The sequence below is a fragment of the Gossypium raimondii genome, chromosome 5 (assembly GCF_025698545.1).
Source record: "Gossypium raimondii isolate GPD5lz chromosome 5, ASM2569854v1, whole genome shotgun sequence".
NCBI classification, from domain to species: Eukaryota; Viridiplantae; Streptophyta; class Magnoliopsida; order Malvales; family Malvaceae; genus Gossypium; species Gossypium raimondii.
In genome coordinates, this window is record NC_068569.1 from 20,115,831 (window position 1) to 20,130,976 (window position 15,146).

At 37.4% G+C, this 15,146-nt stretch overlaps 2 protein-coding genes across 4 annotated transcripts; one reads left to right on the forward strand and one right to left on the reverse strand.

The window, feature by feature from the left end:
* Positions 1-243: 243 nt before the first annotated feature.
* Positions 244-4,499, forward strand: LOC105770340 (replication factor C subunit 5). The gene is made up of 9 exons (XM_012591500.2): positions 244-619; positions 918-1,134; positions 1,381-1,460; positions 1,541-1,700; positions 2,438-2,519; positions 2,963-3,092; positions 3,201-3,264; positions 3,351-3,419; positions 4,142-4,499. Exons 1-9 carry the CDS (start codon positions 430-432, stop codon positions 4,239-4,241), a joined length of 1,092 nt encoding a protein of 363 aa, XP_012446954.1. The 5' UTR covers positions 244-429; the 3' UTR covers positions 4,242-4,499.
* Positions 4,500-5,586: 1,087 nt separating this feature from the next.
* Positions 5,587-14,821, reverse strand: LOC105769683 (protein CELLULOSE SYNTHASE INTERACTIVE 3). Of its 3 annotated transcripts, none has more exons than XM_012590468.2 (8): positions 14,681-14,821; positions 14,137-14,225; positions 13,643-13,741; positions 10,354-13,429; positions 7,608-10,152; positions 6,924-7,378; positions 6,267-6,383; positions 5,587-6,092 (listed from the first exon to the last, which is right to left on the reverse strand). In XM_012590468.2, the coding sequence occupies exons 3-8, from the start codon at positions 13,702-13,704 to the stop codon at positions 5,928-5,930; spliced, it is 6,420 nt and encodes a 2,139-aa protein (XP_012445922.1). In that variant the 5' UTR covers positions 13,705-13,741; positions 14,137-14,225; positions 14,681-14,821; the 3' UTR covers positions 5,587-5,927. The 3 variants fall into 3 exon arrangements, with proteins under 3 accessions (XP_012445922.1, XP_012445919.1, XP_052487201.1); XM_012590465.2 differs by having other exon boundaries at positions 14,137-14,233; XM_052631241.1 differs by lacking the exons at positions 14,137-14,225; positions 14,681-14,821 and adding an exon at positions 13,943-14,007.
* Positions 14,822-15,146: the final 325 nt, after the last annotated feature.

Below are 15,146 nucleotides of genomic sequence, written 5' to 3' on the forward strand. Positions count from 1 at the left end.
AATTATAACTTTTTAGGTGATCACGATGCTATATCATCACATTGACAAAATGGCAAAACCGCTAAGTTCTAAGACTAATGTGGATAAAAAAAATTTAGGGATTAAATTGAGGAAAATTGTCAAGTTTAGGGACTGTATAATGCTTTATCCATATAAAAAAATGACCAGAAAAATTTGATTAAAAAGAAAAAGAAAAAGGAAGAAAAAATAAAATATAACCGGACGAACCGAACCGAACAGTAGAAAAAGGCGCGCTTCAAAAACAGGGTTGGCGCCATCAGACAGTCCCACTCTTGAAAAATACCGCCGCGAGTAAAGTAAAACCCCAATATTCTCATCAGCCGCAGCCAACGGCGAAGAGCGAACGGCCACGTTCGTAACAATATACATATAAAAGACAGAAAATTACGAAGAAGAAGCTATACGGCGATGGCGGAAGTAGTTTCTCTAATGGACATCGACGAAGACGACAACCACCAGAAACAAAACAACTCTCAAAAGCTTAACAAGGGCAAAGGTCTCGTCACAGCCGCCGATACCAAACCCACTCCCTGGGTCGAGAAGTACCGTCCTCAGTCACTCGCCGACGTAGCCGCTCACCGCGACATCGTTGACACCAGTAATTCATTTTCTCTCTATACCTAGGGTTTTTAAAAAAAATGTATTTCTTGATTTGCTTCCCTCCTCCCACTTTTGTTTAAAGTTTTACTGTGATTATAGGGGTAAAGAAGGATAAATGATGGAGGAACGAAGTTAGTGACTTCGAACTTTTCGTATTCCTCTTTTATAGCTGTAATTTAGTAAAAGATTTTGGGTTAATATAAACAGTCTGCTTCGTTAATTGAAGCGATTCTGATGACATTTTACTCGATATCTTGTAACAAATTATTTACTCGGTTTTTGTTGGTGTAAATTAGTTGATAGGCTTACAAGCGAGAACAGATTGCCGCATCTTCTATTGTATGGTCCTCCCGGAACTGGCAAAACATCTACCATTCTGGCTGTTGCACGGAAGCTTTATGGATCACAGTATCGTAATATGATTCTCGAGTTGAATGCTTCAGATGATAGAGGAATTGATGTTGTTAGGCAACAGATTCAAGATTTTGCTAGCACCCAAAGCTTCTCATTTGGGTAAATTCCTTTTGTTGTGTGCAATTGATATGCATTAGATTGACAAGAACCACTGGCTATTTATGAATTTGGAATTACAGAATTTACTTGTAGTTGTTTAAATCCAGCTGTTCTTTTGTGTTGCTGCTGATATTGCTCGGGCATTTGTGACTACCTTTATCCAGAGCTTATCATTTGATTATCTTAGGTTTGAATAAATGCTTTGCAAGGGTAACGTATTGATGGTTAATATTAATATTCTTACAGGGCGAAGTCATCAGTGAAGTTGATTTTACTTGATGAGGCTGATGCTATGACAAAGGATGCCCAATTTGCTTTGCGTAGAGGTATAATGTTTTCTTGACCAGCTTTATCTCGTTGACAAATTATTATTTCTTCATGCCTACGATTGAATGACTGTCTGCAGTTATCGAGAAATATACAAAGAATACGAGATTTGCACTGATCTGTAATCACGTCAACAAGATCATTCCAGCATTACAGTCCAGATGTACTCGGTTCCGATTTGCACCTCTTGATCCTATTCATGTCACTGAGCGACTTAAACATGTTATACAGGCTGAAAGGTAACTATCATGTTTCATTTTGTCTTTCATTTGTTTTGTGCTCAACTTTGGGTTGGAGTGAAGTGTTCCTAATTTAAGTGCTCTCTTGTGTGGTAAAGAGGGGTGGGAATGAGTTGCTTTACTGGGTGATAATCAGCTAAAAGTATTCAAAGTATATGAACTTACTAGAGTGCAAGATGAGTCTTGCTTGTAGTTTTTACCTATGCTTCTTTTTTGCCAATACTATAACTCAATAGAAGTTCTCTTATAATTTATGTTCTCAATGCTTGGCTTGTTAAGGTTTTGCAGCTCACTTCAACTTAATTCAAAGACCCAGTTTGACACTTTGAGCCTTGATCACTTCCCATTTAAAGCCTTATCACCCTGTTGATTTGTCAGATTATAAATAACTTTTTCCTGCTTCCTGTTGTTACCAACTGTTCATAATCTAGTGCTTCTAATTATTGTTCTGCTGCAAATTGAGCTAGAACTTTTGATTTTCAAAAGTGCCACTAGTTAAGCTGGAGTTTGCATTTTTCGGGCTTGGTTCAAGCTTGCATAAATATATAACCAGTTGTGGGTTGAAAGTTTTAAAGCATAGCTTGGCTCAAGTCATTTGCAATTTTTTTTATTAGAGTTGTAAAAGAATGAAAATCCATGTGTTAGCATATTTAAATGGCTTTACCTTTTGTTCTTTGGATCATATCTTTGAATCTTTCACCTGAATACGGTTACCAATTTTCGCTTCATTGGACCAGGCTTGATGTACCTGATTGTGGCTTGGCAGCACTAGTACGGCTTAGCAATGGTGACATGAGAAAGGCTTTGAACATTTTGCAGGTGTTAAACTACTTATTCCTATACTGTTTCTGCGTAAATTGGTGTACAATAATAGTTACTTGTTTAAGAAGTGTAAGTCAGAGAAACAACAGGTTGGCTTCGATCTGTTAATTTGCTTTGTGGCAGAAGTGGTGTTACATTACCACATTATCTCATTGCTCTTCAGAGGGGTGGTGTAGCCTTGTCTAATTTGTGTGTTTAGGTGATGTGAATGCTAGTTTTAATTGGATAGGATGGATTTCTTTTTTCCACTTGGGGAAGGGGGATTTAAAGCAGGCTCCTATGGGGATGTCTCTGAACCAAATGCTCAAGTGTATGAATAGACATTATTTTCCTTATTGATGGGGATTTGGGCGAGTAAGATGCCTATTTTTATGAAGTGGTCGGTGTTATTCATGAATGTGCAAGAGTGGCATTGTTAATGACTTTTTTGCTGCATGCAGTCAACACACATGGCTTCTCAGAAGATTACAGAAGAAGCCGTGTATCTCTGTACTGGAAATCCGTTGCCTAAAGACATCGAGCAAATATCTTACTGGCTTCTGAATGAATCATTTGCAGAGAGTTTCAAACGTATTTCTCTCAATCTCTCTGTTGTGCAATTAGTAAAATTCTTGTCTGTAGATCTACTTTTTATTCTCTTTAAAACTGTTTCTTTATTCTTTGGTTAACTCTCTGTAGGAGTATCTGAAACAAAGACCAGGAAAGGATTAGCCCTGATCGATATTGTAAGGGAAGTGACAATGTAAGTGCAATGTCTGTTTTGACTTATAAATGGCTACTCTTTAATTTTTTTTTGGGTGATTATTCATGCACTACACTTTTTAACAGGTTTGTTTTTAAGATTAAAATGCCCTCTGATGTTCGAGTTCAGTTAATTAATGACTTGGCAGACATAGAGTAAGTACTTATATCTGCTGCTACTGTTCTTTCTCTCTCTCTCTCTCTCTCTCTCTCTCTCTCTCTCACTCAGCTAACACATAAATAATTGATAAATATTTGATGCTCTGAACAAAAGAACCAAAAAGAAAGAGAAGTACGCCCAAGACAATTTGGTAAATAAGCATAATTTATTTAGTATATAGCTTAAGACTTTTATTGCAAGTATTATAAAGTGCTTGATTTGGAGTTTCATTTAGAGCATTCTTAGCCAAATGATGTTTTAGCTCCATTAGTTGATTTTATTTATTATTGCTAGCCACCACATTTGAGATCTTGTATTTCCTTTACTAAGGCTTTTTGTTAGTTGTTGGAACTTTTCCTTTTTCCTTTTTGGCCAAGTTTTTTTTTTTGACAAACTTTTTGGCCAAGTTGTTGAATGTTCTAATTGGGGCCTGAATGTGGAACTTTGCTTGATCAACATAAATACGCTTAGATAGGAGATTGAAGAACAATTGACTAGTAGATGGTATGTAAACCTGTAAAAATGCTATTGGCATTGTTTTAGAATCATGAAAGAAGTGACGATTAAATATCTCTTTGTTTTCATATGTTCTAAGAGATGTTAATTTGATAATCATATTTCATTCTGTTCCTGATATTGTATAATAGGTGTTGATTGTGGAAAGTATATCAGATAGTAGTAGCTAATGGCTTCAATTGATATGTCTTACCATTTGCAGGTATCGATTGAGTTTTGGGTGCAATGATAAGTTGCAACTGGGATCTCTCATTGCTATTTTCACAAAAGCTAGATCTTCCCTAGTTGCGGCAGTGAAGTAGCTGTTTCAAGCTTGGCCTTGTTTCTTCTCCCAATCTCATAATGTTCTTTCTGTATGATTTAAGCCTCTGACAAATAGAAAGTGTTTTTGCTTATGTAGTCCATGAGTCGTGAATACCTAAAGAATGTAGTCTTCAGGCCCTAAAGATGTTTTTTTTTTTGCAGTGATTTTTGCTTCTTATGAGCTCTCAGATCCTTCATGTTTTGCTTCTTAAACAATGCTTAGCTTATGGTAAAGTGATTTATTTTGAGGGAACAAATGAGGCTCAAGTTTTAGAGGCATTGCATCTTCATTTTAGTTCCACATGGTTCTTTTTCAGATGTAGTAAGTAGGACAAGAGGCCAAGGTTAGGAAGTAAATATAGTTGCCCTAATCGGTCAAAAGTGAGTACGACTTTCATGTACTTTGCATGTCAGCCGTTACTGCAACTACTTTATGCATTTTGATTGATTGGTTTTTTTTTTTTAAATCTCAATCATATTATAGGGATGCAAGTGAGTACAATGTCTTAAGATTTTGATTCTTATAAAGAAGTGATTGTTATACATCTATGGTAATATTTGAGATTTAGATAATATTTGGTTATTATTTTGAAGTTAATAAAGTATAATATTTATTAATCAGTGAGATTTAAATTATAATTTTTATAAAATTACAGAATGCAATTTTCATTTATTCAAAAATATTTTTATTAATAAACGAGATTAATAATTTTTAAATTTAAATATTTTATTAAAATATCTTAATTAAATTTTTAATAAAATTAAATTTATTTAAATGAGAGAAAATTATTATAAAGAATTAACTTAGAAAAAAAGAGTTACTGTAACTGTTAATTATCCATGAAATGCTTTTATAAAATGTTACTGTAACTGTTACAGAAAATTATTATAAAGAATTAAATAGAAAATTGTTTAAAGAATAAAAATAAAGCATAAGAAGTTAATTATCCATGAAATGCTTTTATAAAATGTTACTGTAACTGTTACAGAAATGATTCAAATGATCGATACTTCGTTATGCTGGCAGAGAAAAAATATTGGGGTTGATAATTTCCTCCTTAAAATATGCTATAATTAGTTAATCTTCTAGTATTATAATTATCATGGATCAAAAATTGTCAAATCTTATGCAATATCATGAGAACAATCTAATCAGACTTAATTTTTTAAATCAGAAAAGTAAGAAAGGACCTTCCACATATCAATGGTAAATGCCTTTTCTTACCGGTTCATGTTGGAATACTTTAGTTATATGGACAGCGAATATAGACACCCAAAATATGACGCATATTAAAAAAGAAGGGCACAAAATACAACCATTTCCACCATTAAACAAAGCAGAAATTCGTGTCAAAAAGAACCCATTTTCAATTTCATCACATTTTTTGCAATGCCATCATCCTTTAACAACACTTAACTCGCTTGCCCCTAAAGACTGATCTGTACAACTTTTAACCATCTTTTATGCTCCCTACACTAAAGGAACCTTCTTTGATTTCCCTTTTTTTCATCTCAAATTAATAAACATTTTATAATTTACATCCTTAAACCATTTACTACAAAAACTGGACCTTTGATAGACATATATATTATACTTGTAAACAAGCAAACCCAAACTCCTATTATATTGTTCCTCACCTGATTTCATTATGGTTGCTTGTAAAGAAATGAGTATGTCACGCCTTTCATATGTTTTCATCATTTTCTGTCCTGTTGGACCAAATTATCTCGATTTCAAGCGTTCTGGAAGACCCATCTTTGTTGCTATCATGATTCAGGCTGAATAAACCACTATATACTCCCTCTGTTACGACTTTGTCGATCTGAATAGTCACCCTTCCTAATGTTGTCTGAAAAAAAAACTCTATCAGAAATCAGAAAGCAATACCAAAGATATGAAAATATAACTATTAGCACTTTTTTATCCCACTACAAAAGGAAAACTTTTCATCTAAGTGCACCGAGTACCATCGACAACTGAATATGATACTACACTCAGCATTAGATCTCAAAATCTCATTTACCTTCCCAAAAGTATTTTTACTTTTGCATATGATATGGAGTTTTTGTCCCTTTGGGGGCACATCAAAAGCCCATGTGAATCCTTCTTTCCACTCGGGAGTAGTGCTGTGGTTCACGACCTAATCATAGTACAAAACCACTCATGTTAAAGCATGTGCCATTGATGGTAATGGAATAATACATAATCAACAATGCAAGGGTACAGTTATAGCTTCGTATTTTTCCATCTGATATAAAATGCAGATTGGAAAATTTTACAAAAAGACTGAAGATCTAGATGTGCTAATAAAATTTCATGTGCATCAATGTTGTAGAACATATTTTGATGGATAAATGAAATGATAAGCACCGGCTTTCTTGATAAATCTATACTAGAAAATCCCAACAAGGTGATAAATTCATGCATGCCATACAAAGCGGCAAAGTCAGATGCCAACAAGTAAAATAAGAACTGATAATATTCCAAAGGCTTTATTTTCTATACCCTGGCCAATGATCATTAATGCAAAAATGCAACCCCATAACAATATTAGAGATGAAAAAGGCCAGGAAATGGAGAACTTTCAAGGATAAGGAACAAACTATATTCCATTTGGCCCTAGACCAAACTTAGGTGCCATATACAGTTTATTCCAATGACTTTCAGATAGAACTCTTACCTTGGTTTGCCGGGGTGGTCCATTACCGATTGTCAATCGGCAAAATGCATTTGTGGCTCCCATGGCTTGCTTTAGGTTGTTACCACGCTTGATGGTAACAGTCAAACAGCCTGGCAAGCAGTGCAATAGGCTATCTGCTCTCTCATGGAAACTTGGAGGACAGGTTTTCATCAGCATTTGCAAGATAGGAATTGCTTCAGCTGCAATCATTGATTGAGATCTTGCAATTTCTATTGGCATGGTTGACCAAGAATGTTTTAACAAGCACATGGTGTCTAATACAGATTCTTGGGCACCCTCACTCCCTGACTTTAGTGCTGCTACGAGATGGGGAATACACAGGGTAGCTGCTTCAGAAATTTGGAGCTTAGGAAAGTTGGCGAATATCACATTTAATGTTCTCAAGACTTCTTCATTAATAGTTGCATTAGACCACAATTCTCTCTCTAAGGCAGCTGCACAACAAAATGACTACACATTTCAATATTATATGCAATGTTGAGAACCAAACGAGAGGGAAAGAAGGAACTAGTACAAAGAGAGAATAAAAACTTATGCTAGATATTGCTTGTTGGTCAGAAGCAAATATGTGGATTTTCAATTAACCAAAAAATAATAATAATAAAGAAAAAGATTTAATGACACATCTAAACACTTCAAATTAAAACAGAAAAAGTATATCACCTGTCAAAGATCTGATGAGCTCGTTTGATACGTATTCTTGAAGTGTGTGATTAGAGAATAAGAATTTGATCAGCAGTGCTGCCTGAGAAGCGACTTCTGAATTAGGAGAAAGTAAAAGTTCCTGAATAACTAATATGCCACCTGCTTCAGCAACAGCTCGCCTATTAGTTCTACTCCGCATGACAAAGTTCTGCAATGCACAAATTGCAACCATTTTCATGTCTTCTGTTGGCTGATCTTCAAGCAAGCTTACAAGTGCACGACATGCAGAAACAGAATCACTTGCTCTAGCATGTCCTTCATGCTGGGAGAGGTCTCCAAGAGCTAAAGTTGCAAGGAGCCTGCCAGATTCTGATCTTGTCTGCGGATCTAACAGGTACTGTGCTAAGGGGGCAATGGCGTACTTAGAAACCTTCATCTCTCGTATCCTTACATTGTTAAATAAAGCTTCAAGCAGTCTGCCGGAAGCTTCTTCACACTGGTGAGATCTTAGTAGATTCAACAATGCATCTATAGCTCCAGCTTCAGTCATCTGTTCAACACTTGAAGGATCACTCCTTTCATGGACAATCAAGGCATTGAGAGCCACGGTAATGGTGCTCTCCAGTGTGGAGTGCAACATTTTGACCAGAACTATTATAGGAGCTTTAAAATAGTACTCAGCATTGGAATGCAGAACATTGGAGAGAATAAAAGCAGCTGATTCCCAAAGGGCATGAGGAGGCTGAGGATCATCTTGAATAATGACTTTTGAAAGCTCAAAAATACCTCCAGCATCAGCAACTGCCTTTGGCCAACTAGCAGAGATCTTTTCCAAAGCTTTAATTGCTGTTTGCTGCAGATTCAATATTCCAATTCCAGCAAGCTGTACCAGCGGCACAACTGCATTTTTCGTTGTAATGTCTTGCTGGAAATGTTCCTGTGCAAGAAGATGGGTCAATAATTCTGTTCCAAGCTGCTGAATAGCTTGAGATGGAGATTCCAAAAATGAAATCAGAGGCTCAATGACTTGACTGGGAGTCAATTTCAGAGCTGCAAGGCTTTGTGGCTTCTCCAAGATATTTACAAGTGCTTGCAAGGCACTGTGCTGTCCCCACAAACCGAAATCTGGTCGAAGTAAAACCATGAAAAGAGGCTCTATTATTTTCGCAGCATCTGAACTTCTAGCAATGGCGCTACTATTTGTCAAAATCCGGAACAACTCTGCGATTGAGGATGACAATGAACTGGACGCAAGAGGGAGTACCTCAAGACAGTTATCAATAACTCCAGCTTTGACCATGTCTGATTTGAGTGGCGTGCGGTCTTTTGCCAACTTTATGAGTGCACATATGCTGGCCTCGATAAGCTGATGGTTTCTTCCAGAAATCAAGCCAACAAGGAGATCCACAATGTCATAGGCTGCTGCAAGCTCCACCTGTTGCTCATCATCCAACAATCTCTCAAAAGCATGGACTCCAGACTCCACTGCAGTACTAGTATCAGACTGCATAAGAGTAATAAGGGGCTGTATGCATTCGGAGGCTATAGGATCGGCTCTAAATTTAGTGTGTCCAAAGAGAACAAAACAAAGTTGTGCAGCATTTGTTTTCAATTCCAATGATGAAGCCGAAGACAAGATTTTGTGTAGACTCTCGAGCGGGTTTCCTTCCACATCAGTCATTAAAGCTGCTTTTGAAGCATTCCCACAAGTTAACTTGATCAAGGCAACAAGAGCAGCCTCTTGCTCACTCTCTGATGCAGCACATAGCATGTCAACCAATGGTTGTACGGCCTGCCAGGCTAACTCGGAATCAATAACATGTTCAGCATAAAAAATTTGATGAAGAGCCCTCGCAGCACTGAACCTAGCATTTTTAGAACCCAGGCGCAGAACAGCTATAAGTTGATTCAAGGAACTAAGTGATGCCTCATATTGAATAAGTTCTTGATTTCTAAATAATATCCTGAGCAATTCGCATATATCAGCCTCTGTTGAGTCTTGAGGACTCAAAGACAGATATTTTGTTAAAGCATCAAGGGCTCCAGCTTCGCCCATGATTAATTTATTTGTATCACTTCCATCTGCAATGCGGGTTAAGAGTTGAACAGCAATTGGAGGAGCTCCAGGCCTATCTGGTATTGGTCTCAGGAGATCCACTAAAAGAGGAATAGATTTCCGTGCAGTAGAGCCAACTCTCACATCTTCAATTTCAAAAAGATGTTCTAAAACAACTTGACCAGGATTTCGTACAAGAGAAAACTCTTCAGACAAGGTAACTAAATTGGGCATATCCGATTCCCCATAGCCAATCAATGTTATCAATCCAGCAACTGCACCAGAATTTGCAATGACAAGACTTATTCCCTTGCTTCCATTAGAAACTAGACTGGCCATTGCCTGAGCAGCAAAATATCTGTCAATAACTTCTTCAGATCTCAACAGAAGAGCAAGTGACGGTATGATGCGCATGGTTGCTGGAGATAAAACAACATTTTCATCTTGGAACAAAATAGCTAGAAGCAGGGTACTTATCCATATACCTTCCGTATCCTCAAATTCCGCCTGTAAATAAACAGTTTTCAGCTAGGCTACCAAAATTTTTGGCAAGGAATCTTATGTATCAACATACATGATGGAAAATCATATCAGTGAAAACAATTTATGCAATGATTTCAGGAATATGGTAATTTATATTTTTATCTATTCAGAACACATTAGGTTTTGTCATATATATAGCAAAAAGGGAGAGAAGGAGAGCCATACCAGAGGATTGGAAGCATAATTTGCAAGCTTGTCAGATAGAACCTCAAGTCCACCAGCTTCCATTATGGTAATTCTGTTTTTTGGAAGACATGAAGACAGTATTAATAATAACCACAAAGCAACGGTTCCACCCAATACAATAGCAGGATCAGGGACATCAAACTCCTCGCCTTCCTGGAATGCCGTTCTTTCAATAAATTCTCTTGGGGCTCTACCTCTGACCTCAATTTCTAAAGAGGTACATCTTGAATTCTTCTTTGCCATATCCACTAAAGCTTCTATGAGAGGTTTTAAATACCCAGACCGATCAAGTACATCCACTGACTGCTGTTTATGTTCTTTTGCAGTACATGATAGAAGTGCAGCTCCTCCAACTCTGACTTCCAAATTGGCAGAGTTCATTGTTCTGTCGGCTAATGAACATATAGATGTTGATCTTGCAACCAATAGATCACTGAGAACAACTGGTTGATCCCCACAAAGCCTAGACAAAATTTCTATGGACTTATCTTGAAGTGGAGGAGGCCCCTCAGCAAGGCATTGCACAAGAGGCTCTAAACTTGAAGGATCCTCAGCAAGCACAGACCAAGCTGGATAAGTTAAATTCACACCCTTTTTTGTTCTAGACAAGAGTGCAACCACTTCTAAAGCATCTGCAGCATCAGTGGTGTCCATATCCATTGCATTTAAGGAATCAACAAGTGCAAGAACAGCAAAACGACACTGAGAATTTCCTACGAGCACATCACTGACTGGAAAATGCTTTAGCAATTGATGAAGAGCCCTTGATGAATTCTTTTTACCTTCTAAACTTCCATTTCCCAGCACTCTTGTCAAAGCCAAAACAACATCTTCAGCTAGTGCTTCAGCAGCAATATGAGAATCAGAGAGGAGATTGGCCAAGGCAGCAACAGCTGTTTCAGCAGCACCAATGAGAGAAGTTTTTGCTAATTTAATTAGAGGTTTGACATCTGCTGCTGCAATGTAAGACATCTTATTAGCAGCTTTCGACTTGCTTGGGTGAGAAAGAGCACCCAACACTCGAGCAGACTGAGTTGCAACAACTTGAGCCTTGCTAGTCAAAAGCTTCATGCAAGGTTGTACAATTTCATCAGCTACAAGACTATCGCATATATCTTTTCTTGTACTAAATAGATCAGCTAGGACAGAAGCTGCATACTCTTGAGTTTCTTCATTTGAGGAGTTGAGAACCTGGACAAGAGATTTCAGTCCTTTGTTAGCTGCAGATCCCTTAAACACAAGATCCTGATGTGGTGCCATTGTGAGTACATGGCCCAAAATTCTAATTATATGGGCCTTTTTGATTGGAGTATCTCCCAGGAGCAAAGCTAGCAATTGATTAATAGTGGCAGAATCAGCTGTCCGGACAAGCTTTGTAAGAGCCTTAGCTGATGCTTCCTGTCCTTTTGGTCCACCACTTCTTAAGAGCCATAAGAAAGCTGGTACCGCACCTGCACTTTCAACGCAGGCACGGATGTCTTCACTGTGACAGCATAAATTCCATAGAATATGTGCAGCATCCTCCCTTGCCTTCTGAGATCCCATCTCCAGCAACTGCACCAATGGAGGAATCCCACCAGCAGCAGTAATGGCCCACTTGCAGTCATCAACCTGATCAGTAAGGATGGCTAGCAACTGTACTGAATGCTCTTGGTGCTGTTCGCTGGATAAGCCCAACAATGATATGAGCAACTGAATACCTTCTCGGTTACCAATAGCATCCCAAACACTGACTTTGTCACAGCATAAGCTGGTTAAAGAAAGTATTAGATGCTCCTGGACATCAGCAGCAGCCATTGTTATGAGTCCAATAAGCACCCTTTTTGCTTCAGCATGATTGAGCCATTGTGAGAGGTACGTGTTACCATACAAGCTTGCCATGGCCTCAAGGACACGATCTTGGACTAGCTTATTATCACGAGGCTTGAGTAACATAACTAATACATCCTCTATCTGTGCTACATCAAAGGGTTCCTCATCAAGGCCAGTAGTCTGCTCAAACACCATTACAGCGTAAGCAAGTGCTCCAATTATGTCAGCAACCGGTGCAGCTAAGCGAGAAGATTTTGATAATTCTCCAAGATAAAGTATCAAAGCAGACATCCCTCCACAGATATTTGCTAAAGCATGTGTTGCATGGCGCTGCAAAGCTTGGGCATGCTCTCCTTGCATGCACTCTTTAGAAGGAGCAACAACAGCCCCAATAAGAATATGAATACCATTTGCATCAACGACTGCCTTTTTTGCTGCAGTTGACATTGAAGAAAGGGCTTCCAAGGCATCTGCAGCACTTGAACGGACAGAAGTATCATTATTTTGACCTACAAGCCGAAGCAAGGCTTTGACAGCTCCAGAATCTATAACTTTTGGGATGCTATCACTGAATGCCAACATCAATCTGGCCAAAAGGGAAGCTGCATTGGATTGGGCAGCAGAATTATCAGAAGAGAGAAGACCCACAATTACATCTACTCCTCCAGCCTTAAGTGTTGCTCTCCAATAACCATCCTTCTCACTGCAAAGGTTCTTCAAAGCTCCGGTAACAAACCCTTCTACCACTTTGTCCTGCTTGCTTTTTGGACTGAGTTGTTCCCATAATGTTGGCACAACACCTTCTGTAACAAATATTTTCATACCAACATGATCATCTGAAAGACCACCAGAGGAAACTTCAAATATTGCCTCTGCTGCTGCCTTCCGGGCCTCAGTTGATTCAGACTTCAAAAGCGAGAGTAATGGTGGAATACATCCACCTAGAAGCACCTTCAGCCGTAAGTCCTCATCTTTGCATAACACAGTCAGAGTTGCAGCAACATTGAGTTTTGCTAAAGGGGTGCCGCTCCTGAGAATGGATATAAACAACGGCATTGCTTGGCCATGGGAACCAATAAGTGTTCTTGCTTCCTTTCTTTCTTTGGCAATACTCAGCACACGTGCTGTAATAAGTTCTTTCTCACTTGGTGAGGACGTGTAGGCATGCAGTTGCTCAATAAAACGAGCAACTGCAGCCACTGTATCATCAGAATCATCCACTCCAGTCGTTCCATTCAAATCCCTGGATATGAACAGTCAATTCATTAGTCCACAAATGACATTAACAGAACCAACCAAACTACAGATCCAAACCACTTAGAACTGTCAGAATAAATGAAAATGCATCAGATCTTTCAATTAAGACTTCAGAGATGATTTCTACAACTGGCTTGTTATATTCATTTCTTTGATTCCATTCTAATAATTTAGTAAACTAACGACTCACAAAACTCACCTAAGCTTCGATGAAGATAAGGGTCCCCATTCTCGCGGTTCAGGGGACGGAGACTTTGACATTACCAACAAAGGCCACTTTAGCTTGCTCCTCGGCTTCCTGCAGAACCAGAGAAACAAACATTCAACTAAAAGAACGCTGGATCAACAGATGAAGGCCGGAAAGATCTTATAGAGAGAACACAACATGTTCATTGCAGCTTCTTTTTCTCCTATGTTTCTTTTTTCAGAACTAACATTCACCAAATGTTCAATTTCACCACAATTATGAAATACAATATCAATAAAAACTTTCCTTTACCGGAGAAAGAAAAAGAAAAGGATAAATTTTAGGCAATTCCCATTTCCCAGATATGAAAACGTAACAGCTTAGACATAATCGCATAGCCAATTATAATCCAATTCCGTATCTTCTGTAAGAAGTAAAAAAAATAAAAAATAAAGCCAAATTAGCTGTCAAATTGCTATCTTTGAACACGCAATTAAAAAAGTTACCTTTGCTGAAAATGCAAATGCCGAAGAATGCTCTTTCCTTATGACCAATCCCAAACCCTCTGTTTCTAAGCCCAGAAGCAACTTCAGCTCTTTAATCCTTCACCATTTAATCCAGTTTTAGTACAAAATAACTAAAACCCATAAAATGTAGCAATCCTATAAGGCTAACTCACACTACTAAAGATAGTGTCTTTTCTTGGTCGACTCTTTGTTTACTAAGTATCGAAATAAAAAAACCCAAATTCCAGAAATGAAAATTGAGTTGAAAAGGAAAATCAGATCTCAAATATAAATAAATGTAGAATTAAAGGAGATTAATAAGAGTGATATCATTGTTTTTTTATTATTCAATGGAAATGTGATGACCCAATATAAATTGACAAAGAGTACAGAGATCAAATCACAACTGGGATTTAACAGAATCTAGGGCTAGGAAAAACAAGTGTTCTTTTCTCAACTGTCATCGATATTGTTAGAAAAAAAACCATTTTTTTATAAAATGAAAAAAAAAGAAAGGAAGAAGAAGAAGAAGAAGCTCTATTACCTTAAAAATCAGAGCAAATGAGAGCTCCCCAAGTGTAAACATGCAGTCACAGAGAGATGCATACAGAGGGGTAGCAAAAAGGAGTTTAAGAGAAAGAAAGAGAGAGAAAAATGGTACACAAAAGCAAAGAGAGAGAAAGTCTGGGTCTTTTCATTTCATTTCATTTCTTTGTCATTTTTCATTTATATTTTTTTAACAAAATTAAATGTCATTTTGTCTGGTAGAGTAAGTTAGAAACAGTGATGAAATTAACTGTCATTTTTTTGGGTACTATTAAAAATTTAAAATATTTGATATTTTTGAAAATGATTTTATACTAAACACAAAAAAATTAGGTAATATTAATATGTACATATATAAATTACAGGAGGTCTTGGTTTAAATACTTTAATAAAAATTTGAAAATTATGGTGTTTGAGGTGAAAATACTATCATAGTAATATTTTATATAAAATACAAAAAATAA